The 14,576-nt window shown below is 36.3% G+C and overlaps 2 protein-coding genes across 2 annotated transcripts; both read left to right on the forward strand.

Moving 5' to 3' along the window:
• The first annotated feature begins 570 nt into the window (after window positions 1-570).
• On the forward strand, window positions 571-6,740 carry LOC140163824 (uncharacterized). Its single transcript, XM_072187141.1, has 6 exons — window positions 571-582; window positions 1,756-1,786; window positions 3,423-3,566; window positions 4,502-4,646; window positions 5,191-5,321; window positions 6,636-6,740. The coding sequence occupies exons 1-6, from the start codon at window positions 571-573 to the stop codon at window positions 6,695-6,697; spliced, it is 525 nt and encodes a 174-aa protein (XP_072043242.1). The 3' UTR covers window positions 6,698-6,740.
• Window positions 6,727-14,182, forward strand: LOC140163833 (neo-calmodulin-like). Its single transcript, XM_072187150.1, has 5 exons — window positions 6,727-6,763; window positions 12,030-12,173; window positions 13,027-13,171; window positions 13,702-13,816; window positions 14,147-14,182. Exons 1-5 carry the CDS (start codon window positions 6,727-6,729, stop codon window positions 14,180-14,182), a joined length of 477 nt encoding a protein of 158 aa, XP_072043251.1.
• Window positions 14,183-14,576: the final 394 nt, after the last annotated feature.

Genomic DNA, 14,576 nt, shown 5'->3' on the forward strand with positions numbered 1-14,576 from the left:
TGTGTTGTAAACTTAAATCATTCCTTTGTCTACCTGTGTTTTCGCGGAAGGTGTAAAACGGGTGATGGAATGCAGTTTAAAATTTCCGCCAAGGCCGAATCATTTCACATTTTGGATGCATTGCAGCCGACGGGGACCCAACTAAAGGCTGCTAGTCAGGTGTAGGAATGCGTGTATTTGGATTCGTCTATATAAGGCGCATCATCATGTTTATTTAGTTGGTCTGAAGATGGCACTCGCTAGAGTTGCGAAAGCTCAGCCCTCTCAAAAGGACTCTCTAGGGAAAGATCAAATCTTACTCAACCCAAAGGAACGTTTCACAAATAAATTTAAGAACGGCGTGTCCCAGAATTTGAAATTCTACCAAATAGCTTTGATGGCGTTTCCCAACTAAAAGCTACTTCGGATATGCGTACAGTTTGGTGTACCGTACCATGATATAAGGTATAAAAGACCTAATGGTTGGCCTCCGCCAACAACATCTATGTGATAACACTAAAGAATACCACTACAGGCCATCCACCATTACGCCATTGTACATTAAAAAATATATAAATAATAAAGTTAACAATGTCGCATCATGTACGTATTTTGATAACAGAACACGTCATTACTGTTTGATTCCGGTGTTGGTTTCGGTCCCTTTACGTCCAACATTTAATTTGTGAATGCTTTGCAAGCTATTAAATTTCGTAACGAACTTTATTAGTTAGACTTTCGAACCTTATCTCTAATTTTTGGCTGACCGAATATTTGGAATTATGAACATTTGGATTGTCGAATTAAACCTTGTTTTATTTGAAAATCAACGAGCAGATGTTATCGCGTATAGAAAGTAGATACCCAGATCAAGTCATGATTAGTAACAGGACATAGTTGTTTTACTTTTGGTCACGTGATCCAATTTTAACCAATGAAAAACACACCTTTTAATGAAGTAATACAATAGATATTCAAGGATGTCATAGTTTATTTTTATTTTCAATCTTCATTTAAATAGACCTGTATTAACAGCACATTATTTTCAAAACACATCTGCGTTTTTGCATTTACAAGTATCGAATCGAATATTGAAAATGGTAAGTTCAAACTTAAATTTCAAAATGTAATAGGGGGTGGAGTTGTGGGGGTGTGGCGTGTTAGTCGTTGGCGGAGGTGCGTGTCCAAAGGAGTGTACGCGTGTGAGTTGTGGGGTGTTGAGATGAGCGTGCAAACACGCGTCCACATGTTTAAAAAGAAATACATAAGGGTAAAAAAGAAATTACATAAGGGTAAAAAAAAATTGTTTGCTTGCCTTCCAGTGGGATTTTTGGGGTGGGTCGGTAAGTCGGAATTTTTTTCATTATTTTATATATATTTTAAATTTTTTGAATGACACAATACTATAGGCCTTGACAATGAACACTGGTAATGTGGAAAGATAAATCAATACTTCAGACCGTCAATACGCAATTACGCATGACACACCATAAAAATAGATTCGATTCTGGTGATTTAAATACTTACAGGCATAAGCCACAAAGTTTATTGGAAACATGGATGCAGGAATGGACAGTTATGAAATGTTTTGAAATGAAATTTATGCACAGAAACAGCAATAAATAACCAATAAAATTTAAAACTAAAATCAAAAACAATTTTTTTTAAAGGGCCGACCCTGATTTTGGCCAGTTTTGGGTCGGTCGGTGGAGGGCAAGCAAACAAAAAATGTTGGCCTAGTCATACTAATATAACGTGTACAATTTCGTTTTCTAGGCGGACGAACTTAGCTTGTTGCAAATAGCAGGTAAGGACTGTCTATGGTATATTATTTTAAAACTTCAGAACACCATCTAAAGTAGCGATCCGGATCAACTTTAGAAAATACAAAATACGTTTACATACACACTCACCAATAGTTCACGTGGCAGATAGGATTATTTTAAAACCCAGCGCATTCATTTCGTAATGTATGACTTTGTATGATTGAATCATAATGATTCGCATAATGAACCAACGTATATAGGCCTAGCCTAGCCTTTATCATTCCATCTGCTTCTGTTTATTTTTTGCAATATTATTCTGAATTAACTGGAGTGAACTGCTTAACCTCTCCTCTAGTTAATAACGTCAATGTTCTGCATCAAGTTGGCATGACCATCATTTTCTGTGCTTCGTGTAACTTCGTGTTACTCGCGAATTTTTCATCATTTGGATTTTGTACACTTATTGTCTGAACTATTACATCGTATTTTGATATTATTGTATTTTGAATTATTATGCGATTTTTGTTATTAATTATGTTTAAAAAAGTGTGCAATATGTTTCGCATAATATTTCGTCTACACCTCGTATAACTCAAGTTTCTTTCTTGGTTGCTCTCGTGACGCGTCTTGCTCTTTTCATTTGAGCATTATACCTGGTGTAGATATGTTTGCTTCGCCACTTTGGTATTGTTTGTTGATATTTTGATATTATTGTATTATTATTTATTATGCAATTTTTGTTATCAATTATGTTAAAAAAATATGCGATATGTTTCGCATATTATTTTGTCTACACCTCTTATAAGTTATTTTTCTTGGTTGCTCTCGTGATGTGTCTTGCTCTTTTCATTTGAGCATTATACCTGATGTAGATATATTTGCTTCGCCACTTTCGTATTGTTTGTTGATATTTTGATATTATTGTATTATTAATAATTGTGCAATTTTGGTTATTAATTATGTTAAAAATGGTGTGCAATATGTTTCGCATAATATTTTGCCTACACCTCGTATAACTCAAGTTATTTTCTTGGTTGTTCTCGTGATTGCTCTTTTCATTTGAGTATTATACCTGGTGTAAATATGTTTGCTTCGCCACTTTGGTATTGTTTGCGTTAAAAGTATCCATTTGTTTGAAATTTTTCATATTCCATTTGATACTCTGTTCTGCCATTTTTGATATTGCATTGAATTGATTGCTTCGCTGTATACTTCTTTTTAATTTTTTGTTTTCTACTCACGTGTTGTATATGTAGTGTACAGTTTGGCTTTAAAAAAAATTGTGTTTTATGATTCTAATTTCATCTTCTGTTTGATATTTGTTTGCAGTATATTGCCGTTGTTTATACAAAATTGTTGCTTGGTTAAACTTATTTTGCTTATGCCGTAACTTTGAACATTCGCTTAGTTGTTTCTTTGCTCATTTTGCATGTATTTTTTCCGTTCAATCCCTTTTGTGCAATGTTCATCGTGTGCCTCATTTCATTTTTTTTCTTATTTCTTAATGATGTATATTTATAATTCAATTTTGTTTTTACGTACACATGTTTTAATTGTAAAGCGCCTTGTGGTCTTTGATGTAATGCGCTATATAAGAATAAATTATTATTATCATTATTATTATTATTATATTTATATTTAGAATGTTTAGATTAATTCGAAACTATTTTTGGACAGAAATTGAAAAGGAATTTTTACTCATCGACAAGAATGGCGATGGTAAGATAACGACTAAAGAGTTAGGAGCAGTGTTGAAGCAAGTGGGTCAGAATCCTGATAAGAAACAACTGAAAGACATGATTGCGTCGGTAGATGCTGACGGTGAGATGTCTTCTTTATTTGTTTGTAAAGTCACACATGGGCATAAATAGAGGTGGGGGATTGCAGGGGGAATAATTGAAATTGAGGGTCAACCCCCCACACCCCCCCACACACCCCCCCCCCCCACACATTTAGCCAACTGTAATAATAAAATCACCTTCACATGTTGTTTGATTTAGAGCAAGCTTTTTTTAGCCTTACGTTTTGAGGTGTGTGCTATAACCATTGGTAGTGTTAAAATATGCACAATTGAAATGGCACAATCACAAAATATTAACAAAAATATTCAAGTCGGGTTGATGCAGCTGCAGTAACGTGTGCATGTATTTGAACGTCCTCAATATTTGCTCTTATATATGCGGCCTATACACGATCAATTTGATTGATCAATATCAAAGACCCTAGATACAAGAGTGGGTACAAAACTCAAAAGTGGTGCAGAACTCAAAAGCGTGATCCAGTTGGCATAGTGATAATTGGATTACACGAAACACTTCGCTGGCGAATTGTTGGTCGAAGCAGCCAAAAGAAAATCGATTTTCATTATCTGAATCAATATATTATTGAAAAATAACACTTTGATGTTTTGCGAAAGTTCATTCTATAAATCATATACTTTGAAAACTTGCTTGATTTATTGTTGTTAATGAGTTATGTACGTCTTACTACAAAAGTGTTGTTGTTTCAGCACACTTTACAACATAAATCAAAAACCACAGGAACTACAAAAGTATATCTGTGATATTTAAATTCTTCTACACACTTGCTATGAAATGATCAATGCCATTTTTGACAAAGCTCACTACCATTCGCAAGATGATGCGAACTGCCAAATCGCAACAGTTTAAAATAGTTGCTAACCTTAACCCTGGGATTTTCTTAATGCAAATCACATATTATAGCTTTAACTCAATAAAACATTGCATGATTTACAGGTAGTGGTACACTCGATTTCAATGAATTCCTTGAACTGATGAAAAAGCAATTGAAAGAACTTCCACAAGATAATAGTTTGCTCATAAACCCAGATTTGCTCGCCGCATTTAAAGTTTTCGACAAGAATGGCGATGGCAAAATCAGGTAAAGGATGCTCGATCTTATATAAATTGACTAATTGAAATATTTTTCTTTCTTCTTAATATTACTAGAATGTTATTTATAAAAGCATCATCGCCCTTTCGAGTATTTAATAGATTAACATTTAGATTTGTTTATGATTGTGTTATTAAATATGTGGGTTTTTGTGGGTGGGTGGGGGTGTGTGTGGGGGGGGGTGCGTGTGTGTGTGAAAGTGGGGTGGGGTGGTTGTGTGGGGTGTGTGGCGGGGTGGGTGGGTCATATAGGTGGTAGTATTATAGGTAGATGTGAGATTCAGTACGTAGCTTGAGAAACGTTTTATTTTTAATTATTTATATTTAGGGGGCAATCGCCAATTAGGAAGAAAACTTATTTTTCCATGTAAGATTATGTTAATTAAAGTGTTTCAAACCCAACACCGGCCAGCATTGAAGACCAGTGGATGATGGTCGCAAGCCACAAACCTCCACAAAGTAAGTCGTGAGAACTTTGTTAAATTTGTACCTTCTCGATATTAAGTGTTTTTGTGTTGTGTTTGCTTTTTCAGTAAAAAGGAGATAAAACAGGTACTCAAAAAAGATATGCCTGAAAAAAAGTGGTCTGCTCACATAGCACGCATGGCAGAGGAATTGATCGCAAAGGCAGACACTGACGAGGATGGGAAGATTGATTATAATGGTATAGTAAAATTAATCTTGAAGCTATTAATCATATTCCTTAAAAGTATATATTATTTACATGCAACCAGACTTTTTTTCGCGCGTATGTGTATGTTCATAGTGTACTATCAAAAGTAAACATACAGGGTGTCCCATACAAAATTATCGGGCAAATGAATTTGGACGTAAGAACTAGACATCGGAATCTAACAATCTCAAACTTAGTGTGTAGCCCATTTTAATCTGCATCTTATACGTTTATTTTACTGGAATCGGTTGACTGATTGCGAAGAAATTAGCAATTACCTAACGCACCATTCAATTCACTTCATTCCAAGTTTAAAAGAAAGACCATTCAACACAATGCGCACTAGTGGTTAACTGTCAATGGACTTCATATTTTGTACCGTGAAATTCTTTCCATTATTTTTAAATAATTTATTTCTTGCAAAACATTTAATTAGGGTTTGTTCCAATTTGAAAACTTGCACGATATTGAAAATGAAAGCTTGCATGTAAAATGATGCTCGGTATTTTTTCGTTAATGTTGATATAAATGTTGCATAAAGAATTTATTGCATAAAGAATTACATCTGGCTTAAAAGAATTCTCACACACATTAATGTTTTTGGAATATTTCCAAGAAATTGTAATGCAAAGTTTAAATCTTTTAAAACTTCAACATTAATGTTGAATGGTATCAAAACTCACACGTAAAACTGTTAGCACTTGTTCATTGTCATTCTTGACTCAAATGTTCTTTGGAAAGTTAAAATATAACATATTTGCACAACCTAAAGAATTAAAGAACAAAATGTTATTCTTCTTCAGTGAAAGCATGAATAACATAACACCGTCGAATTGTAAAATAGATTAGAAGGACTAAATTTAATGAGATACACAAACTTTAGGAAGCGGTGAGCGAGTATGAGAAAAACACCTTTTGATCAAACTTGGATTGAACTGCATTTATGCGCGCATTATGTAATTGTTAATTTCTTCGCAACCACTAAAGCGAATCAAATAAAATTTTCGTATGTGCTGCACAGTAAAATAGGCTCTGCGCAACATTTTAATTTGTTTAATTCTGATATCTAGTCCTCGACTTACGTACTATTTTATTCACTCTGTAATTTTTTCTGGGACACCCTGTATCTCAGGCTTTAAAATTAGTTAATCATATTTTGATGTTGTACAAGGAGATTAGACTATCAATCGGTTCACATACCTGCTATAAACCTGTTATAATTTGAATAATTAACAATTATCATTCCAAAATGAAATTTATAATATATATAAAATGACTGTTTTATTGATACTTTTGCTTATACAGAATTCGCCCAAATGGTGGCTACGACTCCAGTTATAAAATGGTGGCTGGGAATCCAGTTATAAATCTTAATATATAATCTTGCTATGGTTGCATGGTGCAAGGTGGAAAAGCAGAACATCGAGTTTCCTGTAAGGATTCATCAGAATATTGAACTTGATCATGATACAATGTAATCACCAAATAATTACAACGGAAGACTGCTAAAATGTTTCATTACGTTCGAAAGTTATTCTTCAGAGAGATTGCGATGTTCCATACGTGCTACGTGGACCGTGCGTTTATACGGCGTTCAAAACGTGCGTACATATTGCTAGACTCGGTTCCAAGCTGAATTGTGCTCCTTTTGTTACGAAGGAATACAGGGCGAAGCACTTGACATGTAGTGATGTCCGGATCTTCTTATTTACTTCAGTACAGCATACGTTTGATGTTGAATAAAAATCAAGGTTAACAAGCTGCTTAAATTTATTTGTATCTCAGTGCTTTCCTTATATTATGGTTGCCAAAAAACAAACGTAGATTAAGGACCAATATTATGACTTTACTTTCAAAGTGAGATTTTTTGTGGTGAAAATTAGGCGCGTTGCATGAACCGTCGTGACGCCGTACAAAATGTCAATTTCGACGTGGACCGTGCATATATACCGCGCGTTTGTATAAAAAAGGCAAATCGCAATCTATTTTTCTATTCGGCCAATCTCACATGCATTTCAATGGACACTCTGTACATATGAACCGTGAGTATGCATGAAGTCAAATTTTCACGCCTCAATGTTGCTTTATTATAATGATATCTTATATACAAACAAAAAGGTTCAATAGTTTAAACTTATCTATTCCAAAACCATTCTCCTGTATCGAAATGAGATCGCTTATTTAGCCGGTTTTGAAGATTTTGCACGTACCAAATGAACGTGGAGACAACTTTAAAAATGGAAAAAAAAATAGTTCATTTAACAATGTATTAAAGACAATCAAGGATAATCAACATACGAAGGGAGACGCGCGTACGATCACGGCGTTTGGAAATCGCAAGCTCTCTACTGTTTCAACAAGAATTAGGGATCATTCCTTATTTGGGACAGGAGAAAATAGGATGGTCACAGTCACATGTGATTTTTTAGTTCATGAAAGGGGTTGTCATATAAAAACTTAGATCTTCCGGGGCTTAACCACCGGGACCCCAACAAGGTACCCTTAAGCTTGTCCCTGGGGCTCTCGCCGGTGGGCTCGCGCTTCGTGTGTAGACCGAAACTTTGTTCGAGGTCACAATCACTACTAAGTCCGGCCTCCGACAAATTTGTTTGTTTTCAGGTAGTTTGTGTAACATTCCGATATGTGTGGTTTAGGAGCCTTTATGAGGCATTTTGAAAATGCTCTGAGCATGTTTTAAACAGATTAATAGTGTAGAGCAAATAATTATAAGAACGATATGTTCCAGAATTTGAAATTTTACCCCAATAGTTTAATAGCGTTTCCCCTCCAAAAGCTGGTATGTCTTAAGTTTAATGTAGCGGTCCATGATATAAGGTATAAAAGGCCTAATGGTTGGCCTCCACCAACAACATCTATGTGATATCACTAAAACATATTATTGATCACCCACCATTACGCTATTGTACATTTAAAAAAAATTATAAATAATAAAGTTAATAATGTCGTGTGTTTTGGTAACAGAACACGCCATTGCTGTTTGATTCCGGTGTTGATTTTGGTCGCTTTGCGTCCAACATTTTTAAGGTCAAAGACCCGATCGACAGCGTCATCCCGCATTTTTATTCATCAAAACTGAGATTTTGATATCAGAACAAAGGTCACATTTTTTCTCATTACCCCAGTGAAATATAACGCCCGAAATATGTTTCGCTTAAATGTTATGGACAAAAACGTAGTGATCTGTGGTTACCACATCAAAGGTGTATGTAATATCCTATGGCGTGTTGTTATACACGTACAGCTTCTCATATCATAACCGCTGCAGCAATGCAACTGAAAATTTGGAAATGATAGGTTTTAATAGTAGGCCTCAATCTATACGGTGTTATTATAGAAAACAGAACATGAAAAATCAGACCACGTCTCTTTGATTTGCGAATGCTCTGCAAGTTATTAAATTTCGTAACGAACCTTATTAGTTTTAAGACTTTCCAATATTATCTAATTTTTCTCTCACCGAGCATTTTGGAAAAAGTAATTAATTTGGAATTAAGAACCTTTGGATTATATCGAATTGAGCCTTGTTTTATTTGAAGAACAACGAACATATATTATAGGTTATCGCGTGTAGAAAGTAGATACCCGGATTAAGTCATGATTAGCACTGGGCATAGCTGTTTTACTTTTGGTCACGTGAACCTATTTTAACCAATGGAAAATAACATTTTAATGAAGTAATACAATAAATATTCAAGTCTGTGTTGAAGGATATCATAGTTGATTCTAGACTTGTAGTAACAGCACATTATTTTCAAAACACCTCTGTGTTTTTGCATTGATAGGCATCGAATTGAAAATTGAAAATGGTAAGTTCACACTTTAATTTCACAAAGTTTACTTGTATTTTAATTGATGGGATTTTTCGGGAAATTACAGGGCCTGTAAATAATCTGACGTAATCTAACATAAAGAACACAGCGACACATTTTTGTAACAGCGGAAAACGCAAAGTTGTGTGTTTTGCTTTTTTGATAGTAAGCTATAATGTGGGTATTTGAAAGGTGTGTGGGTGTGTGTGTGTGGGGGGTGGTGGTGGTGGAGTGTATGTGTGGTAGAGGGAGTAGGGGTGCGTTTGTAAAGACCTGCAGGTTTATCTGACTTTTTACCACCTAAATGTGGATACACTTCCAACCGACGTCCACGATTGAGAGAATCAGCCAAAATGTAAACCAGCGAGTAAATCGCCGTTTAAAGGAGTATTTTGTGATCCTAGCATCTGATCCGGCATTTGTCAGTAGATATCCACGAAAAAAGCTTATTCCCAAAATTTCCGTTGATTTTGATTTTAGCGATTGCGTGTTATGCATGATTATGTGTATTACACTGCTCCATAGGCTAGTAATGTAATTTTGTTCTGGTGTACCAGAACGTAATTCAAATTTGGCGATATTTTTGCTGAACGAATTAATCTGCAAGAATTTGTTTTGTTCATAAACATTATGTAGTCAGACGTTTCCAGTGGTATAAAAATCTTAGCTTCTTTTGAGAAAAGTCTGGGGGTGGGGTTGTGGATCACGAAATGCCCTTTTAAGCCAATCCACGTTGGTTAGAATAGGGTGTAAGGGTATCCCCATGTTTGTAAACAATAGCATACCGTAAAGGTTCGCCAAATGGCGCCGTGGGCTTCCTTGACATAAGTGGAATTTTAGGCACAACCTAAAAGTGCCCTCCCGTAGGATTCCCACCAGCAATTAAAGGCACGGAACATAATTCTTGTTTTGATTTCAGAGGAGAAAACTCTCTACTTGCACATAAAATTTACCTGAATGGAAAGGAGCCCAAGTGCGCCATTAGGCGAATCGTTACGGTATAGTGTGTCCGGTGGGTGTCCTTAGTTGGGCAGTTCGTTTCGTTCCTTTAAGTCCAAGCTTGGTTGGGTATTTTCTGGTCCAAAAAGTCCACAGGTAATTGTGTGTGGGGTGTTGAGTGGGCGTGATTGTGTGTGGGGGGTGGCGTGTTAGCTGTGGGCGGGGGTGCGATGGTGTATGTGCGCGTGTGTGTTCCGCCGTGTTAGGGTGTGCGTGCAAACACGCGTCCACATGTTAAAAAAATACATAGCAATAATATTAGCTTTTAGTGCGTAGTATTTATAAGTCATACTAACATAAAGTGTGCGATTTCGTTTTCTAGGCGGATGACTTTCGCTGGTCGCAAATGTTAAATGGTAAGGACTGCTTAAAGTATAATATTTTAAAACTACAGAAATCCATCTAAAGTAGTGACCCGCATCAACTTTAGAGACTAGAGGTATAACCGGGGCTCATTTGTTTATTATTTAAAAGGTGTCTGTATGGATGGGTGTAGGCCCTAATGGTAGTAATATTGTACTGTGTGTCCCATAAAAAGCGGGTTCCAACGAATGTGCTGACATTTTAACATGGGTTGCCCACAATTATTCCGTATACAATGTGAAAGCCACATGTTTATCTATAATTTGCAGAAAACTCATTTGATAAAACTGTTTTGAAGATATGGTCTCGAATGTAAAAATGGTTGCAGGATAAATTTTGCCAATATCTATTGACGTCAAATCGCTCCGGTACTGGCAACAATACATACATCGCTTTTGGCAGAAATGTTCTGATTTTTAATAAAGTATAGAAAATTGACCCATACGTGGTCGGAGCCTGCACGAAAATGGTAAAATCGGTCCTGCAACCATTTATTTTTACATTGGAGATCATATTTATAAAAACGTTTAAACATATGAATTCTTGTTTCCAGCAAGTTATAGCGGAAAAAAAAGAAAAAAAAACTGAATGGTGGTTGAAAACACATTGATATCACCACATTCGTTTGAACCCTCTTTTTATGGAACACACTGTATAGTAATATAAATTTAGTTATGTTAGTAATAATAACAGAGCGGCTCCGTGTGTAGCGCGAAAGTATGTTTTCCTCAGCAACATCACCATAACCTAATACTGCCAAATTCAACAGAATCCAACACGGAAAACCAGTGCGCATGCATGGATCCCAAGTGATACCATGACGCAATCACCCTAAGTCATATACAGGCACGGAATCGCTGGTCGGGACAGCGAAACCCGTGGCTACAGGTCTGTGGTCGTCTGCTTGGCACGCCAACGCTGGGGGCGTATGCACAAAACAAATTTAAACTTGGTCTGACCAGGGATGTGAGAGCACCACTAACAATACTCGCTTGGTCAAAACAATGAAGTACAACAAAGAGTACCGACTTCACTATGCTTACTTGGCTTGTTACTAGCTGTCACTTATGGAGTGCAAAATAGTTTGGCTCTGGATTATCTGACTATTTGCGCCTGGAAAATAATCCGGAGGTGCATAAAATGACACAAACAAACCAGGTGAAGTTGGTACACTTGGTTTTACTTTATTGTTTAGACCAGGTCTAAAGAACTCAGTAGCAAACAGGACGAGCTCAGAGCAAAATAAGCTGACTCTTAACTCAATGAAAGCAAGTTCACTAACCTTTACTGCGTATTCAGCATCTTTAAATACACATTCACCCTCAGTAATAGCTCATGTGGCAGATAGAATAGTTTAAAACCTAGCGCATTAATTTTGTAATGTTTGACTTTGTATAACCGCATAGTGCTCGGTGATTAAAATAAGATTCAAAGCAATAATCAACTTGTATAGGCCTAGCCGTAAAATTTTGAATGTTTAGATTAATTCGAAACCTTTTTTGGACAGCAATCAAAAAGGAATTTTTACTCATCGACAAGAATGGCGATGGTAAGATAACGGCTAAAGAGTTAGGAGCAGTGTTGAAGCAAGTGGGCGAGGATCCTAATAAGAAACAACTGAAAGATATGATTGCGTCGGTAGATACTGACGGTGAGATGTCTTAGATGTCTTCTTTGTTTGCTTGTAAAGTCACACATAGGCATAAATCGAGATGGAGGATTGCAGGGGGCATAATTGAAATTGAGGGCCACCCCCCACACACCCCTTTAGGCATATGTAATCATAAACATGATAAAACTCATAAAATCACCAATTAACTTAGAGCAAGCATGTGCTATTAGCCTCACATTTTGAAGTATGTGCTGTAACCAATGATAATGTTTAAAATGTGTACATTTGATTGATATGGCCTTAATGGGGAGGGCTTTATTTTGAAAACATTTGAAACTTTTCATAAGGTGGGGCACATCCTTTCAGACACCCCCCTGACCAGTTCCGGTTGACCTCTGTCGCAAGTACGAGCTTGAGAGACACAAGCAACACGTACACCCCGAAGAACGAGAAGAAGAGGAGGGGGAGGAGGAGGATTCCGACGATAAGGACTCAGAAGCCCGGGCTCAGAGCTAAAGACGCTACGGAAGACTTGATGAGGGAAAAATACGAAAGTACATCAACGATGGCATGATCAGGAGATGACGAGGAAAAATCCCTACCTGAAGACCATATGGGCTGTCAAACACGACTTTTTCGATAAGTACAGTACGTTTCTACGAAGCCACGCGTGTCTCCAAGATGAAGAAGTTTATACGGAGATATCGGACGATCTTGAGGAGAAAATGGGGAAAGGTGTCGAGGAGGAATGAATTAGCAATTTTCCTCATTTTACATCATTTGTTTGACTCGAAATTAAAAGGGGGCAATGTGATCAGTGAAAACTAAAATTTTCTTAATGCAAATCACATATTATAACTTTAACTCATTAAAAACATTGCATGATTTGCAGGTAGTGGTACACTCGACTTCAATGAATTCGTTAACCTGATTATAAAGCAAGTGAAAGAACAACCGCAAGATAATAGTTTGATCATAAACCCAGATGTTCTTGCCGCATTTAAAGTTTATGACAAGAATGGCGATGGCAAAGTCAGGTAAAGGATTCATCTCTATTATAAATTGACCAATTGAAATAGTTTTCTTTCTTCTTAATATTACTAGAATGTTATTTATAAAGCATCATCGCCGTTTCAGGTATTTAATAGATTAACATTTTGATTTGTTTATGATTGTATTATTAAATTTGTGTTTGTTTCGGTTTCATTGTTTGAGTGTGAAAGTGGATGTGGGGTGGTTGTGTGGGGTATGACCAGGGTGTGTGGATCAGGGGGGTACGTTGGGTGCGTGTATCTCAATGTCATTAGGTGGAGTATTATAAGCAGGTGTGAGATTCAGCTAGCTTGAGATACGTTTTATTTTCAATTATTTATATTTAGGGGCAATCGGTAAATAGGAAGCAAACTTAAATTTCCATGTATGATTATGTTAATTAAAGTGTTTCAAACCCAATATCAGTCAGCATTGAAGACCAGTGTATGCTGGTCGCAGGCCACCAACCTCGTAAGTCGTGGGAACTTGGTTAAATCTTTTATCTTCTTGAAATAAAGTATTTTTGCTTTTTCAGTAAAAAGGAGATAAAACAGGTACTAAAAGATATGCTTGGAAAAGGGTTCTCTGATGAGATAGCACTCATGGCAGAGGACATGATCGCAGTGGCAGATACTGACGGAGATGGGAAGGTTAATTATAATGGTATAGTAATATTAATATTGAAGATATTAATCATATTCCGAAGTATATATTATGTACATGTAGTAATCAGATTTTAATTTTTTTTTTTTCGCGCGTGTGTGTGTGTGTTTGTAGTGTACCATTAAAAAGAAGCACATCTCAGGCTTTAAAATTAGTAAATCATATTTTTTGATGTTTTATGAGGTAGATTAGACTGTCAATCGGTTCACACACCTGCTAAAAAACCTGTCATAATTTGAGTAATACAAATTTTTCATTCCAAAATGAAATATATATAAAATGACTATGGTGACTTATTGATACTTTTTCTTACACAGAATTCGCCCGAATGCTGGCTGGGAATCCACTTGTAAGTCTTTAATTTATTGCTAAGCTTGCATGGTGCATGGTGGCTTGGAAAAAAGACAAGATCTGAAGCAGAACGTCAATTTCCGATAAGGACTCATCATAATATTGAACTTGATCATGATCCAGTATAATCGCCAAATAATCACAACGGAAGACTGCTAAAATGTTTTATTACTTTCCAAAGTTATTATTGGGAGAGATTGCGATGTTCCATACGTGCTACGTGGACCGTGCGTTTATATACGGCGTTCAAAACGTGCGTACGTATTGCTAGACTCGGTTCCAAGCTGGATTGTGCTCCTTGACATGTAGTGATGTCCGGGTATTATGTTTACTTTAATACAGCATACGTTTGATTTTGAATAAAAATCAAGGATGGCAAGCCCGGGGGGCACTCAT

This window comes from Amphiura filiformis, chromosome 1 (genome assembly GCF_039555335.1).
Source record: "Amphiura filiformis chromosome 1, Afil_fr2py, whole genome shotgun sequence".
Lineage (NCBI taxonomy): Eukaryota > Metazoa > Echinodermata > Ophiuroidea > Amphilepidida > Amphiuridae > Amphiura > Amphiura filiformis.